Source organism: Protomyctophum parallelum (genome assembly GCF_964188405.1).
Source record: "Protomyctophum parallelum genome assembly, chromosome: 17".
NCBI lineage: Eukaryota > Metazoa > Chordata > Actinopteri > Myctophiformes > Myctophidae > Protomyctophum > Protomyctophum parallelum.
The window spans coordinates 35,698,375-35,713,032 of NC_139719.1; the positions used below are offsets into that span (position 1 = coordinate 35,698,375).

Here is a 14,658-nt window from a genome sequence, read left to right on the forward strand (position 1 = left end):
ATAGCAGATCTAGAAGCTCTCAACACCTACTGTAATAGATACAGTCTTGGAAATTTGATTCCAATTAATTGATCCACTGGTGTAGAACTTCTGGTTCTAGAGGGGTCCCCAGCAAAATTGTTGCTAGTTAGGAACCAAATGGACCGTTACAGGCTGGGTGTCCGGGGTCAGTGTAGCCTAATCACCCATTACACAAAACTGAGGGTCCTTGAAATAAAAAAGTTTGAGAGGAGAGAGGGAGACATGACTGAAGCTCGCTGTACCCCGAGTGGGCGTGTCTGATGGCTGCTGCAGCCTCCTCCATTGGTGGACGGCTATCCTGGTAACCAACCAGACTAGTAACAACAACAGCATACAGCAGGGCACATGAGATGAAACCATCTGAAGGAAGACATTGTTGCTAAGGCAACAACAGATTGCTCGCTGTACTGTAATGTAAGTATTATTATAATTATTATTTACCAACAGCAGCTGTGTTGGGAAGGGAATGAAACTGACAGAACACGACCAGCCAGTCAGCTTTCTTTAGCTGATTATCGCTAAAGGTGCAGTTAACGCTTTAGCGCTGAACCATACGTTAGCAAGCTAGCCTGTTGGCTACGTTATGTCCATTTCACACAGTCTGCAATGGTATGGACATAACTGATACTGGTATTTGCTTAGAAAAAGGTAGCTGAATCCGCCAATAACATGTCAGAGAAATATTAATAAACAACTTGGCTAAGTCCGTGCATGCAAGCTCTAAAAGAGGCAATGCATTTTATCTTTAACAAACATTGGCTGGTTTATTAATAACGGGGCATTGAAGCAAAGATGTCTGAGCTGCATGAGTCCCACATAGGCAAGTTGAATTCAGTGATTTTTGTTGAAAATCGTTCCCCCCAGACACACGGTTCATGTTAGGCAGCCGCAAGTGCAGTTGTATTTTTTTTCCTTCTGCAAGCAGAACAATAGAAATGTCCCTTTATTCGGGTGTGGCAAAATTTGATATTTTCTGGAATTAAACATCGTTTGTTATTGCAGGTTAACCTTGAGGTACTATATATCGATGCATGCATTTCTGCAACGATGAACGGAAGCACCGTTCAGAGAATGGTGAACCCATTCCTTTGTGTCATAGTTATATTATGAGCATCGCCTTCTCTTCTGCAGCCCCTACCCTGCACGATGGACTATGAGGTATAGTTATTTTTTTAAATGTATGTTATGTATGAGTATGTGCAAATAAGACAGTAACAACTTTAAGCTGTTTTATTTACTTGGTACTGAATGTAGCTCTGGTCCATAACGCTATGGACTAGAGCTGTACTGAATGTGCTGTCAGTGTAAATTCACACTGTAAATAAGGTCTACTTTCTGGATCAGATATGTAATGCATGCCAGTGATATTTCAAGCATTCATGCTTTATAGTAATTAATAACTATTGTGATAAGTGTTAATAAGCCTTCTCTAATCTTTCTCTTCACTTAACTTGCTTCTCTCCTGTCCCTGCTGGCTACATATAGCCTAGTGGGCCCATAGAGACATAAGTAAGAGGCTTTGTGATTTCTTTCTTTCTCTTTCTGCATGTTACCTATTTTCACCCGAAGTGGCAAGTCGTCATGTACTGGATGATCTGATTTGTTTTGGACTAGGACATCATATATCTGTCTCAACAATGAGCACTCAATGCAAATTAAGCGGAAACAATGCGGCTTCATCATACATTTTTTATACATTAGGTTTTATCTGGGCTTTCACCAAGTTCATAATGGTATTGTTGTCATGTAGACAACATACATACATCACTGTCACTGATGTATGGAAGGAGTGAGTGAGTAACTATTCTTTAAAGAAATAAATTACTTTTCTGTCAGACTGAACTTAAATCAGATGAAGATGTACAGCATAAACGAGGTTGACAATAAAGCACAGGTGATGGCAATCAACAACATAATTACAGCTATACAACTCAGGAGATGACATGTCATATGATATATGAATGCATTAAGTATCCAAGCCAGTGATTCTCAAATGACAATTCAAAAAGTTGTGATTTACGGTATCTTAAAATGTACTATATTGGTTTGTGCGCACTCACTCCCTGTAAAGAGGCCAATTGTATTCGCCCCACAAATATTGTCTAACCAGTAACCACTTTAACAACATAGTCATTAGAGACAGAAATTGTATGGTATATACAATTTATACTGTTTATATTTGGTGTATTTAAAAATCACACCCGTGTGAACTGAGAGGCGCAACTCCGTGTGGAGGTCCCTGTGTCGGAAACGGTCAAGAAATGACAGAGTTACTGTGTGGGGGATTTAGCAGACAACACTCTACTCTCTCTCTTTCTCTCTCCATCTCTCATGCACGTTCCACATTGTAATTAGCAGGCAACAGTGCAACACTATCTCTCACTCTGTTTCTAGCACAACAGCACCACATTTGCCACACAGTACTTATTGGTACCCTAAACATAGGGACATACGGACGGACGGACGGACAGACAGACATAGGGATGGACATAGGGAGGGACGGACATGGCTGCACCACTCAAAAAATATATAGCAAAAAAATGCACCTCACAACATGTCGCATTGCAATGCATAGTGTGAGCTTGTAGATCGTCTATTTTGTATGTATACAGGTGTGCCTTGAGCCCAAAAGTTGAAAACCAATGATCTAAGCTAAGCTTACGTATTTCTATGCAACAAAGTTCAATAAGATAAACACCAGAGAACATTCAAATGATTAATTTGAATTTAACGTGCCTGCCTCCTTCCAAGTGTACTGCTGCTGTATTTAAGGATTTTTCTTATATTAACGCATCATTGTCAATTGCTGTATAATTTGTGACCATAGCCTTGTGGCCCATTGTTATATGCGTCTCAATGCTCCTGTTGATCATAGTGAATATAAATACCTATACCAATAATATCATCTCATGTCTGAGTGACCACCTGTCCATTGTTATAGTTTTCTAGACACAGTGAAACAGACTTCTGACATAATCTTTGCTGACTGTGTGTGTGTGTGTGCGTGTTCGTGCGTGGGCGCGTGCATGTGTGCAGGAGAACGAGAAGTGCCAAGGAGGGAAGCTTGCTTCTGCTGTTGAAGAGGGTCTGGATGAATATTTAATTAATCTCCAGCACAAAAACAGGTGATGTGTGAGTAGCAGGTTATTGGGCATGGGCATATTGGCTTTCACAGAGGAGACACCTGACACGGACTGAATTGTCTGTGCTCACTAATAGGAGGCTTTGATTGCCTCCATGCACGTTGAGAGACAATGACTGAGTATGACAAGTGCTCTGTAGCTGAAGACTTTTGGTGATTAAATAGGGATTCTCTCTTTGTCTCTCACTCTCACTAACATAAATTCTTATTCTTATCCTGAAACACCTCCTTGAATGTAATTTGGTGGAGCTATTCAGACACCTTTGACCATAAAATCTGTCTGTTATTGTGCTGTTGTATTTCATGTATCTAATTGGCTTTCTGTATGTTTTGGCTGTCATATATTGTACCTTTTTATAAGTCTTGAGCCATATTCAGACTGTAAACCTTTTTCCCCCATCAGGATTCTAAAGCGCCTTCAAAGCAAAGACCCCAGGGACATTGAGTTGGAGCGCCTTGAACAGGGCTTCTCCATTTACCTGAACGGAGCTAACGCTGAAGCCTGTAGCAAGCAGCCCAAGAGAAACTGCCACAAGTATCTCGCCTCTCAGCCACCTGCTCGGAAAACAACACACACAGCTGGTACGCCGCTGCAAGGACAGAAATAAATCTGCAGCAGACGCTCAATAATGAAAGCTCTTACATAAGCTACCATGCAAAGCAAACAGCCATATTACTTTGTATGTATTTTACCCACTTAAACCCCATATGTTGTTGAGCAGGCCTCTATACTAGTGTCTTGCTGTTTTCGCTCTGGCGTCTTCACTAGAAAAGTGAAGACGCCAGGAATGACATTTGTGATAATTTGATTAGTTGAGCACAGAATGTGATGTATGAAGAGCGCCCCTCACTTCACACGGTGTGATTTTTAAATTTAGATCTTATTAACTAAAGATAAATTATGAATAAATATGCAGTAAGTGATATTTTTTTGTGTTAAATAGTTATACTGATAACTAAATTGATCCATCCAGGATCCTGATGAATCATGACCACAAAACATTTGATTCTGTGAATTTTTTTTTTTTTTCTTTCTTTCACAGAATCAAATGTTTTATGGTCATAATTTACCAAGATCCTGGATGGCTTGATTCTAGGCTTAAAATAATTAAATAAATTAAGATAAATATTTTTGGAAATCTCTATGAGAAAAATTAATGCGGTCTGGATCTGGTCCGCCACTGCTATGCCCTGGCCTATACTATATTAATGTCAAAATATTATGCTTTAATCTAATTATTTTTTTGTTTTAACCAAAAATATCACTTACACTACCTTTTAGCAATACTCCTAATTATAGTAAACCAACCACTTCTGTAACAACGATAGATTTGATGATAAACATGGACATGATTATTCCTCAGTTTTCATACACAGTATAGGGTCATCCACACCTTTCCTAATCCTATCCACTGTGCAATGGGTATCATTGCCCTTGTTTAGGATTTTATAGGGTCTGACTCTGATTGGTGTAGAGTCAGACCACTGGCAACTACCACCACCCCTCAGCTACTACATTGCATGGTATAATCCCATGCCCAGCGTCTGAATAAATCATAGTGACATTTGTAACTGGCAGCCATTTCTTTTTTTCTTTTCCATCTCTATGTGCTCTGGACCATCTGTGTATATACAACTATGTATTTGCTCTCCTCCGCCTCTGAGGTGAACACTCTGCGTTGCCCCGCTTATGTGCCATTTTCTTACTGTGACTCATGGGCAGATGCCCCAAGACGATGCGCCCGGCAGCTAGCTGAGTATAGCCGTGATCCAGAGCACGCTGGAAGACAGAGGAGCCACACCGCCCCGGTGAAAGTCCAGAGGAGAGAATGGGTGCAGGTGAAGTTTTTATAGCACACTCTTTTTAGCACATGATCTTAAGACTTGTATGTATTCCAAAAATACGTATGAATGTAAAACAAACCTGTCTATATACAGTAACATTGCCTTTGTTTTGCCTTCAGCATTCAGTCAGGATTCGAACGGAGGACGGAGCCACTTTGCAAACATCGCCGGAAAAGTCAGTGCAGTATTCCAATGATTTCGAGCCTCACAACAGCATAGACATGGAGGTAAGGCCTTATTATACTTGACGTATATAGACGTGAGTTTTCTCGGACACACGCATTGTTCTGTATATACCACAATTTAGTGTATGCAGATGTGAACGTGTTCCACACATGCATCTCGTAGATACTTCCACTTATGCCTGCACACCTGTGTGCCTCTTTTCCTCTTACAGTAAACAGAAATTGCTTTCCAAGAATTTAAGCACAGTGGGTTGTCTTATAGGCTTTTAACAAGAAGTTGTAAAGATGTTCATAGTGACCGATCTTCTCACACGACTGCAGAGTACAGTCACCGTAATTGTACACGCACAAAGTACGTGTGGTCATAAAATCTGAGAGGCAGCGGATGTCTGCACGGACATGAGCTGGTGACAAAATTGACATCTTATGATGTTAGCGTGGTAGAGTGGACTAGTGGAGACAGACAAAGCAGTACCCAGCAGGGATGTGTGCGCATGCACTTCGACCCACTTTGTGTGTGTGTGTGTGTGTGTGTGTGTGTGTGATCATTTGGGGGAGGGGCTATGTGTCAGACACAGCTGCCTGTGTGACATCTAACATCTTTCTCTCTCTCCTTCCACTTCCCTTGCCTCCTGTCATCCCTCCATCTTCGTCACCTCCAGAGGTCCAGCCCGCGCTCCCCACACAATTGCCCCCGCTCCCCTAGGGACACCTGCAAGGCGTCACACTCCTTCAGCCCCAGGCCGGAGAGACGTGGGGCCCAGAGTGACTCCCTCACAGAGAAGGTGCTGCTCAATCTGGAAGAGGTGAAGGTGAGGTGGATTTTTTTGTATGTATTTATTCGCTACTAATAGAAATGTTTTAATCTAGATGAGAATTATGTGCTTTTTATATTTCATTGCATTAGCTTTGCATGTGATTCAGGGAAACGTGTTACAGTCTTGTCGTGTGCTGCTAGCTGTTAATTTATGACACCTTTTTTTCCTTAAAGCTAAAGCCGTAAATTAGAACATGCACGTAATTAAACTGTCAACTTATGTGTGTGGATCTGTGTGTGTGTGCGCGCGTGTGTTCGTGCGCGCGTGTCTCTCTTGCGCGTGTGCACGTCCCCTCACATCCACCATGTGTGTGTGTGCGTCTCAACCCTGACCTTTACAATCTAGGTGTTGCGCCGGAGCCTGGAGGTTAGCATGCGCCGCAGCAGCCGCGACTCTGCAGGGGAGGAGTCGGATGAGGAGTGGGTGGAGGAGCACATGGAGAGGGACCAGAGCACAGAGAGCCTGGAGGAGCTCGGCCTGCCTCCGTCTTCCTCCAAGACATCCTCTTCCCACAACCGCCACCACCGAGCAGGCAGCACCGTCGGCCATTTCGACCCCGCAGACCTCATCGTATTAGACTTTGGACCCTCGCCAAAAGGTAGGTTCACTACAACCAACACCACCACCACCACCATATAAAAAAAATCCTTATTGATTTTGTTTTGCCTCGTTTTGTTTGCGGTGAGATTTAATTGTCCAGAGTGGTTTTGTCTCATCCATTTATCTGCTTCATCATCACTATTGACCTAAAAACATTGAAAGGAAGCAAGCTCATTTAGCAGTCTCTGCAAGATATGTGTAATGGGTTAGTCAGCACATGCTGGAAGGAAGCACACTGTAAAGCAGGGGTCTGCAACCTTTTTCACATGAAGTGCCATGTTTTCATTGTCGTGATAGTCAGTGTGCCATAATATATTTATGACACCACATCAAAATGTAATATTCCCAAATGATTGATTGTCCATAGGATACATACATAACCTAGAAATATTTTCTTTCACATCAGGCTACATGATCATTAAACTCCCTATGTCCCAGAGTTAGCAGTTTGGATGAATGTACAATTATGTGCAGGATGTAATTCGTAGATGTGAGTAGACTTAATTTAACTGACTTTTTGGAATATGACATTTTTAAAGAAAAAACGTATCTGTCTCACACTTGTGCCAGTGTGCCAGTGACTACCGTTCCCTGTGCCATTGTTGGCACCCGTGCCTAAGGTTGCCTACCCCTGCTGTAAAGAGTGTTCATTTCACTCTGAGAGATTGAAAATAGAGCTAAGAGTTAAATTAACGCTGGATTTGACAGTGCAGAAAAAGTGCATCTCAGTAATTGTTAAAAAAAAAAAAGAAAGAAGATTATCTTCATTGTTTTAGTTTTACATTTTCCATCAAAAGTGTTCTATTTCTTCAGGTGGAAAAATAGAGCGCTCACTATCTGCCAAGAGGAAAGACAACATTGAGGCCTACATACCCACCAAGCCTATGTTGGTGAGAAGCAAGACATTAGACAGGCCACCTTCAAAAGAGGCCAGAGATGCCCAGAGTAAGTCATCCCTTGTTAACATGACACATTGCTATGAGAAGAGACAGTATATTTTATTGCATTTGTAGAGGTCTGAGCTAGGGCTGAACTGACTATATATATCCCCGGGCTGTGGCAGTAATTGACTGAGGATGACCTTTTTTGAAGACCTTTGACGGTAATGGAAGCTTGGGCTTTTTCAGGCGGGTGTGGCTATTGCTAAGGACAGCTCGATTAGAAGACTCGCAATGGGGTTGCGAGCTCTCCCAGTGTGAAGACGACTACTGGTTTAAAACCCCTTAAACTCTTCTTCCAGGGCCAAGGAGTCGTGGAGATTGGCCCCTCTCAGCAGCCAGGAAGGCCCCCAGTGAGGAGCGTGACCCAGAGGAGACGGCATGCCAAGTCCTTCAGGCCCTCCAGAGAGAGAACAGCCCGCTGAGGAGCCACGAGCCTCGCGCGTTCAGCCACAACACAGTAAGGCTTCCACCACACTCCAGTGCACTTCACCAAACTTAACCCACTTAAACCCCACATGGTTGACCGGAGTCCCCCAGGGCTCTATATACTAGTGTGTTTTCCGTTTTCTGTTATTGTGGGGAAAGCTTTTGCTGAATATAGCCACGCGGCGTGTTGTGAGCTTGCCCGATCTGCTATTTTTTATCTGCTATTTTCCGCAAAAGCTTTCCCCCGCAATATGGATGATGGGCGTTTTAGGGGTTAAAATCACCCACGAAATTATGCAGCATTTAATTTCAGCTGAACAGTCAGAGTGGAGTGGACACTGAGCAGCCAGGATGATGATTCCCACCGAGTGCTCTGTAATATCCTGAGTTTTGTTAAAATAAGAGTTAGATGGCTTTATATTCCAATAGCAATCATTGCTATGGAGTGTGTTTGTTTTCAGGTCACAATTCCAATTTTATCCACTCAGGAAAGAGAACTCGTGGTAAAGGTAAAGTAAACAAGTAAAATTAGAAGTGATAAAAGAAAACTGGAACACTAAAATATTTATGCCGATAAATTCTCTCCTGATTTGACAGAGCTGGGGAAATGCACTTTAATGAAGGTTTAAGTTAAAAAAAAAAAAAAAAATGAACACTCATTTTACAGTGTGCAGCTAACTCTGCTGAGCTGTATACCATCACTGCTCATAAATGCAGTAACCAATGACTTTTCTATTGCTGTTAGTGGTTTATAACTTGTTTTTATGCCCTGCCCTTTCTGCATGCTTTTTTCATCATGGTGTATGGTGATCAAGAAATTAAGGTAATCGAAAGACCTGCTGTAGTCTGTGACTAGAATAGATTTGAGGCAGCATATTGCTCAAATGTGAAAACTGAAAACGTTTTGTTTTTTTGAACCTCTTAAACCCTATATATATTTTTCTCTTCTAAAATAGCCAATCTACAAGCTCGTAGGGGTAGAATCTATAAAGACTTGCCCATGATGGGGACGCCAGGTTGAAAGTGGTTAAACGGTCACTTCCTTCCCTTCTCCTCCAGGGGAGAGGACACCAAATGATTAATGGCTCACTGCGGGATGACAGTTGTGACAAAGATGATAATGGAGTCACCAAGGCCATGCAGAGAATCACACTCATGGGCCCCAGGTACACTAATGGAACATGACAAACACATTCAGTTCAAGGCTTTATTGTCCCGTTCCAAAAGGAAATAATATGTAACAATTTACCACAGTTGATGAGATGTGAGTGGGAGTCAATAGCTTGATAAAAGTGCCATAAAAGGTTAATCATTGCAAAATACCAGATGTCATGTGCAAAATAAGCAACAGACACTCATCATGCATAGCTCGTTCCTACTGAAGCTGTCTGTGCAAAAGCTGCAGCAAGTGAAATGATCAGTCTCAGAAAGGGAGGACCAAATTGATGCTCTCTGCCTCCCACTGACCTTGAAGGGACAACCAGTATAATAATTCTAGGTAGTAACATAGCTCTCGGGGTTCAAGGTTCTTTATTGTCACGTGCACATAATAATACTGCAAGTTAGCAAGACTGCAGTCAGTGAAATTCTTACTTCTTAATGCAGAATATATGATATACACTTATACAGTATCTCTATATCTATTGTGAAGCACATGAGTTCTGGAGAACCACTAATCCGATCGACTTCACACTCGACACTGCACTCCCTTAGGCCGGGTATCAGCAATACACATATACCAAATGGTGAATGGTTGGACAGTTCTTGAGATATTTGAAGGAAAGACATAAGGCAATCTTATAGTTGCATTGCTCAGGGGCTCGAGTCGGCTGTCCCTATGTCAGTATGTCATGATCAAAGACTGATAGATTGAAAAGCATTTGTTCCTCTATTCAGGCAACAGCAAAAACTACTGAAGGCTCTGGAAAAGTTAGAGAATGGTCCCTGCTACGACATCCCTCAGACTGTCAAGACGGACAGCGGTAAACCACCGGTGAGTTATGAGCCCGCTCGTGCCATCACTCCAGAGGTGGTGACTAAATCCTGATGCTAGTGCGGGGCACTGTATGACACGCAGAGTCATTACGAAGCTGTGAGATGTCAGACGTACAGGAGGTGCCTCAAGCCTGATTAATAGTCCAGCGTACAATGCTGTCGTGTGCCAGAATTAACGATCCGCAAGTTCACAACAACACATCCCAGTGCATGCGACTCGTTGTGAGCTTATGGATCGGCTATTCTGCGGTGTTGTACGATGTAGCATAATTTCGGCATTAATAGTGCGTTTTGTATTGTCACGGCAGCAAAGGCGACCGTCAGCGGAGGTGGCGCCCACTTTATACATCACCATGGAGATCCTATCCAACTGGGGGAACGCCCTGCAGGTGGGGCTGACTGAGATGCAGTTTTTCTGTCCTCGGAGCAGGAAGCTGTACGTGTCGCCCCACGACCTAGACATCAGGAACGCTGACTACCCTGGGAATCTGGGGGCACTGGTCAATGGCAAGGCCAAGGTGAGCCTCCTCCTCAGCCTGTTTAGATAGTCATTGTTTTTCATCATATTTGATTCACTTTAGTTCTTTCTAATTTGACATTGCATGTGAATGTGTATGATATCACCACAGCACAGAAGGTGTAATTAAAACAAATCTAAATGTTATTTAAGCAAACTTGTTTTATTCATTGACAAATTACACCATGCATGTGCATCAAGTGGTGGTTCTGACCAGTTATTGTACAAGGAGGAGAATGTTGAGGAGAAACAATCTAATCTAAGGAAAGTCTTAAGGTCCTTGCAGACTGCTGCTTGGAAATACGGCGGAAGAACGCAGCAAATAATCAGACGCAGCAGTCTGCAGGGACCTTTATTGTTCCATTACTCACTTAGCAATGGCCCCATCACATTCTCTGTTATAATTACCATTGTACCGTTTCTTACCGATGTGCTCCTGATTTTATTGTAAATGATCTTTTCTAATCTCTTGGATCGTCAGACCATCAAGGAGCGCCACATGTGGACTTGCCCGTTCCACCCCCCCATCCAGCTGTACTTCATCATCAGGAACACAGAGCGAGCCCCAGACTTTGGAATATCCCGCATCAAAATCTGGAACTACAACAGAAGCCTAAATGTTAGGCTTCATCTATCTTATCTTATCTAAAAATGCGTGTTTGTACATCTATCAGTCTGTGTTTGTGTCCCACATTTCAACGTGTATCGCTGAGTGACGTGCCGAGTGTGAAGTTGCCAAGTCGGTCAGATGGGCGCTTGTCCAGAAATGTCTATAAATCCAAATATCTCTGCCTGCCTGCCTGTCTGTCTGTCTGTCTGTCTGTCTGTTGTACTAGTCAAAGACAACGGGTACTCTGACAATGGGTACAATGGGTATTGCATAACTGAAGGCGTGTGTGTTCCCAATAGGTGTTGTTCCCAAAGGGCATTACCCGAGTTTTGTCAAATTATAATTCAGCAGGGAGGGTAGCTTGGGCTGTGAGGCGGCACATGGCAGTTTAAGGGACATCAAAGTGTAAAAAATGGTTATATGTAGTAGATAAGTTCCACTCCTAGACGACAACTCATCCATGGACTTGTTTCACTACATTTGACAGTCCATACATCCTATTGGTGATGGGGAAGGGTTTGGGTGGTGGTGATGTGACCGTGTTGTCATGGCCTTTACGTCAGAGGGCTGCTGGTTATGGGTGGTTGTGTGACGGTGTTGGCATGGCCTGAACATCAGAGGTGTGGTTCTCATAAGCCTTTGGTCAGATGCTCCAAATGTGGAACGCCAAGAGATTAGCCCCAGAGGATTAGTGTTGGGGATATACCCAGACTGCTGCTACAGTCCTCACTGCTGCTCACAGGAGGGATACAGTCACACCACACAGAGAAGAATTCTCTATTTCCTGCTATCTTTGCTACCACATACTGTAGGTCCTACACTTTATATTGTGTGCACTGGATTATCGGTAGGTGGGGAGCTTGGCGTGAAAACGTTGCACATTTACGGTGTGATTCACTGGCTAGGCTAGGGGATCGAGGAGATTTGTGTTGGCTTTAGCCATCTCTCTCCATGGCAGCCGTCACTTTGTGTCTGTGAGAATGCTACTTAACTGCTATCATGAGAGTTTATGTTCTGTGTTTATGAATTGGGTTTAAGAATCGGTGGTATTCCTTGCATAATGTCTCTGGTAAAGGTTTCTGTTTTTTCTTTCTGCTTAATTTCATACTTCTTTTTCAGGAGCTTGATGTTGGGGCACGCCACGTGAAGCTTTATCTCAACAGTACGCTGGTGTTTGAAGGCGAGCTGGAGAAGGGCTGCGGCAACCAAGTCTTTGATTACAGCACCACTATCGACCTTCAAGCACTCCAAGCTCCGGAATCGTTCTCTCCCAGCCCTGTGGCCTCAGGCCACAGTCTGCGGGGTGCCAGCCCCCAGTGCCATGATGATAGCAGAGACCTGGAGGATGGGGGCAGCACCCAGAGAGACCCATGTCCAAATGCCTGGCCCTCAGGGGCGCTAGTCCAGGCAAGGATCGACATGCAGGACAAAACCCACCCAGCGCTCCCGCCCATCGCCCCGTCCTTGGCGCCCTGCGCCCTCCTGGCCCCGCGTTCTTCAATCGTAATGCAGAGGAACTCCTTCGACCTGCCCGGCCCCGAAGAACCCCTCCTCATCAGACAGCAGCTGGAGGAGCAGACAGTTACCACCCAGCCCTCCTCCTCCCGAGGGGGAACACCGCAGTGGCTGCAGCCGCTGAGCAGGGGGGCCCCCGAGGGCTGTGAGGCCGGCAGGGAGAGGGAGCGCCCGCTGTGGCTGGTGCCTCAGCAGTCGGTGGAGCCCCAAACTCCTGTGGCGTCCCCTGTCTCTTCTTCGATGCTCCCAGAGCTCTCCTGTAACCCGGGCCGCGTGTGCAGAGGGATGGAGAGGACGGCGAACGGAGGTCCATGGCAAGCGGACTCCCTGGACCTGGCCTGTGACCTGCTGGAGGAGCTCGGGGAGCAGAGGCCAGACAGGCCCATCAGCGGCCGCAGGGGCTCGGTCCGGAGTGCTGCTGGCACTAGCAGACAGACAGAGGAGCAGCAATGTGGAGCTACTGCGCCCTCAACCACAGGTGGGTTTGGCTGTAATGTATATGTATGAGCCTTGTCGTATTGAACATTTGTTGCTTCCTTGATTAATATTGCTCACTTTACTTTCATCCAGAGTTTTAAAATAGTCTCACCAGGCATACAGACAGGTAGATATTTGCTTTTTATGTTTATGTTTTTGCCTTAAAAAAACAGATGTGCTGCAAGCGATGCAAATGTTTTATAACCAGTAAGACGCCTAAGGGCGAGAAGCGACGAGGTCATGTGCACCCATCCGCCTCTTTGACCGCAACTGCTGGGCGAGCGATGGCGCTTTGGCATGGGGGGGTCAAATCAACATGGAATGAATTCTGTACTGGCCATATAAGGAGCATGTCTTGAGTGTACAGGGTTTGATGAGGTCAGATCAACATATGGAATGTCAGAACAGGTCAGCTGCATATATGGAGATCTAAGGGTGGTAGTGGGGACATTCTCTTGAGTGTACAGGGTTTGATGAGGGCCAGGCCTTAATCTTCGGGCCTGTTGAGAACGTGGTGCACTAATAACTTTGGGGCAGGCCCGTCTAGAGTTTGAATGGACAGGTATCAGTCAAAAGGGAGACATAGGCCCAGGCCGTAGCGTAACGGTCTGGGCACCGGACTGGTGATCCAGTCGCGGTGTGCCGCGGGTTCGACTCCCGGACCCGACACGGCCTTTACCGCATGTCATCCCCCCATCTCTCTCCCGTTTCCTGTCAGCCTACTTTCTATCCCTTAAAAAATCAATAAAGGCGTAAGCCGCAAAAAATATCTTAAAAAAAAAAAAAAAAAAGGGAGACATAGAAGAGGAAGGATCAACACAGGTTCTGACATACTGTATATCCATATATGGAGATCTAAGGGTTTGAGGTCAGATGTGGAGTTGCTGGCCAATATTGATGGCATCAGGGATTTCCATATATGAGCTTAATTGCAGATCGCATTTACTAAGATGTCATAGTGATGTCACGAGACCTGGGCACCATGTATGGGGGCTTTCCCATGTATGGGGAATTTGAGTGATACACTGACGGGAAATGCACGATTCCATAGTTAACTGCGACCTTCGCTCATATAATATGTCAAAAAGTCACACCTGTGTGAAGTGAGGGGCGCTCTTATCATCATACATCATGTCTGTGGGTTTTATGAATATTTATATAAGGTACTGGTACACAGGTTTAATAATTTTCTGAAAAGTAACCTTTGGGTGTAGAAGGTTTCTGCCTGACAAGGATATATATATATATATATATATATATATATATATATATAGCCTAGATTAGCTAAAGAGTACAGAGAAGAGAGCATGACAAAATCATGATCAGAAACGTCATCAACCTTTTTCATACCAACCACTACTTGCAAGAGTCTCTGTTGGCTTTGCGATGTGCCTGTGTGTGTTTGTATTATTTTCTTCAGTTCCAGGTTATGCAGTTTTATGTGCCTCTCTTGGTGTCTCGGCCGTCACTCCGTTTGATCTTAATTAGATTGGATCATGTGACGTAGAGACATCTCAAGGGCAGTCGGCGTGTGTCTGGGGTAGTGCAGGACATTCAGGATGACAG

General features: G+C 44.2%; 1 protein-coding gene across 1 annotated transcript in view; it reads left to right on the top strand.

Annotated features, from left to right (window-relative positions):
- The first annotated feature begins 381 nt into the window (after positions 1–381).
- The window catches only part of katnip (katanin interacting protein), a 33,088-nt gene continuing 18,811 nt past the window's right edge, over positions 382–14,658 (top strand). Inside the window, exons 1-15 of the mRNA XM_083788013.1 lie at positions 382–435; positions 1,024–1,179; positions 3,058–3,146; positions 3,567–3,745; positions 4,887–5,002; positions 5,128–5,235; positions 5,856–6,005; positions 6,357–6,609; positions 7,425–7,556; positions 7,852–8,009; positions 9,038–9,144; positions 9,875–9,971; positions 10,282–10,491; positions 10,972–11,109; positions 12,220–13,093. Coding sequence (XP_083644139.1) covers positions 1,168–1,179; positions 3,058–3,146; positions 3,567–3,745; positions 4,887–5,002; positions 5,128–5,235; positions 5,856–6,005; positions 6,357–6,609; positions 7,425–7,556; positions 7,852–8,009; positions 9,038–9,144; positions 9,875–9,971; positions 10,282–10,491; positions 10,972–11,109; positions 12,220–13,093 — 2,623 coding nt within the window. The 5' untranslated portion in view covers positions 382–435; positions 1,024–1,167. The remainder of the gene's footprint in view (positions 436–1,023; positions 1,180–3,057; positions 3,147–3,566; positions 3,746–4,886; positions 5,003–5,127; positions 5,236–5,855; positions 6,006–6,356; positions 6,610–7,424; positions 7,557–7,851; positions 8,010–9,037; positions 9,145–9,874; positions 9,972–10,281; positions 10,492–10,971; positions 11,110–12,219; positions 13,094–14,658) is intronic.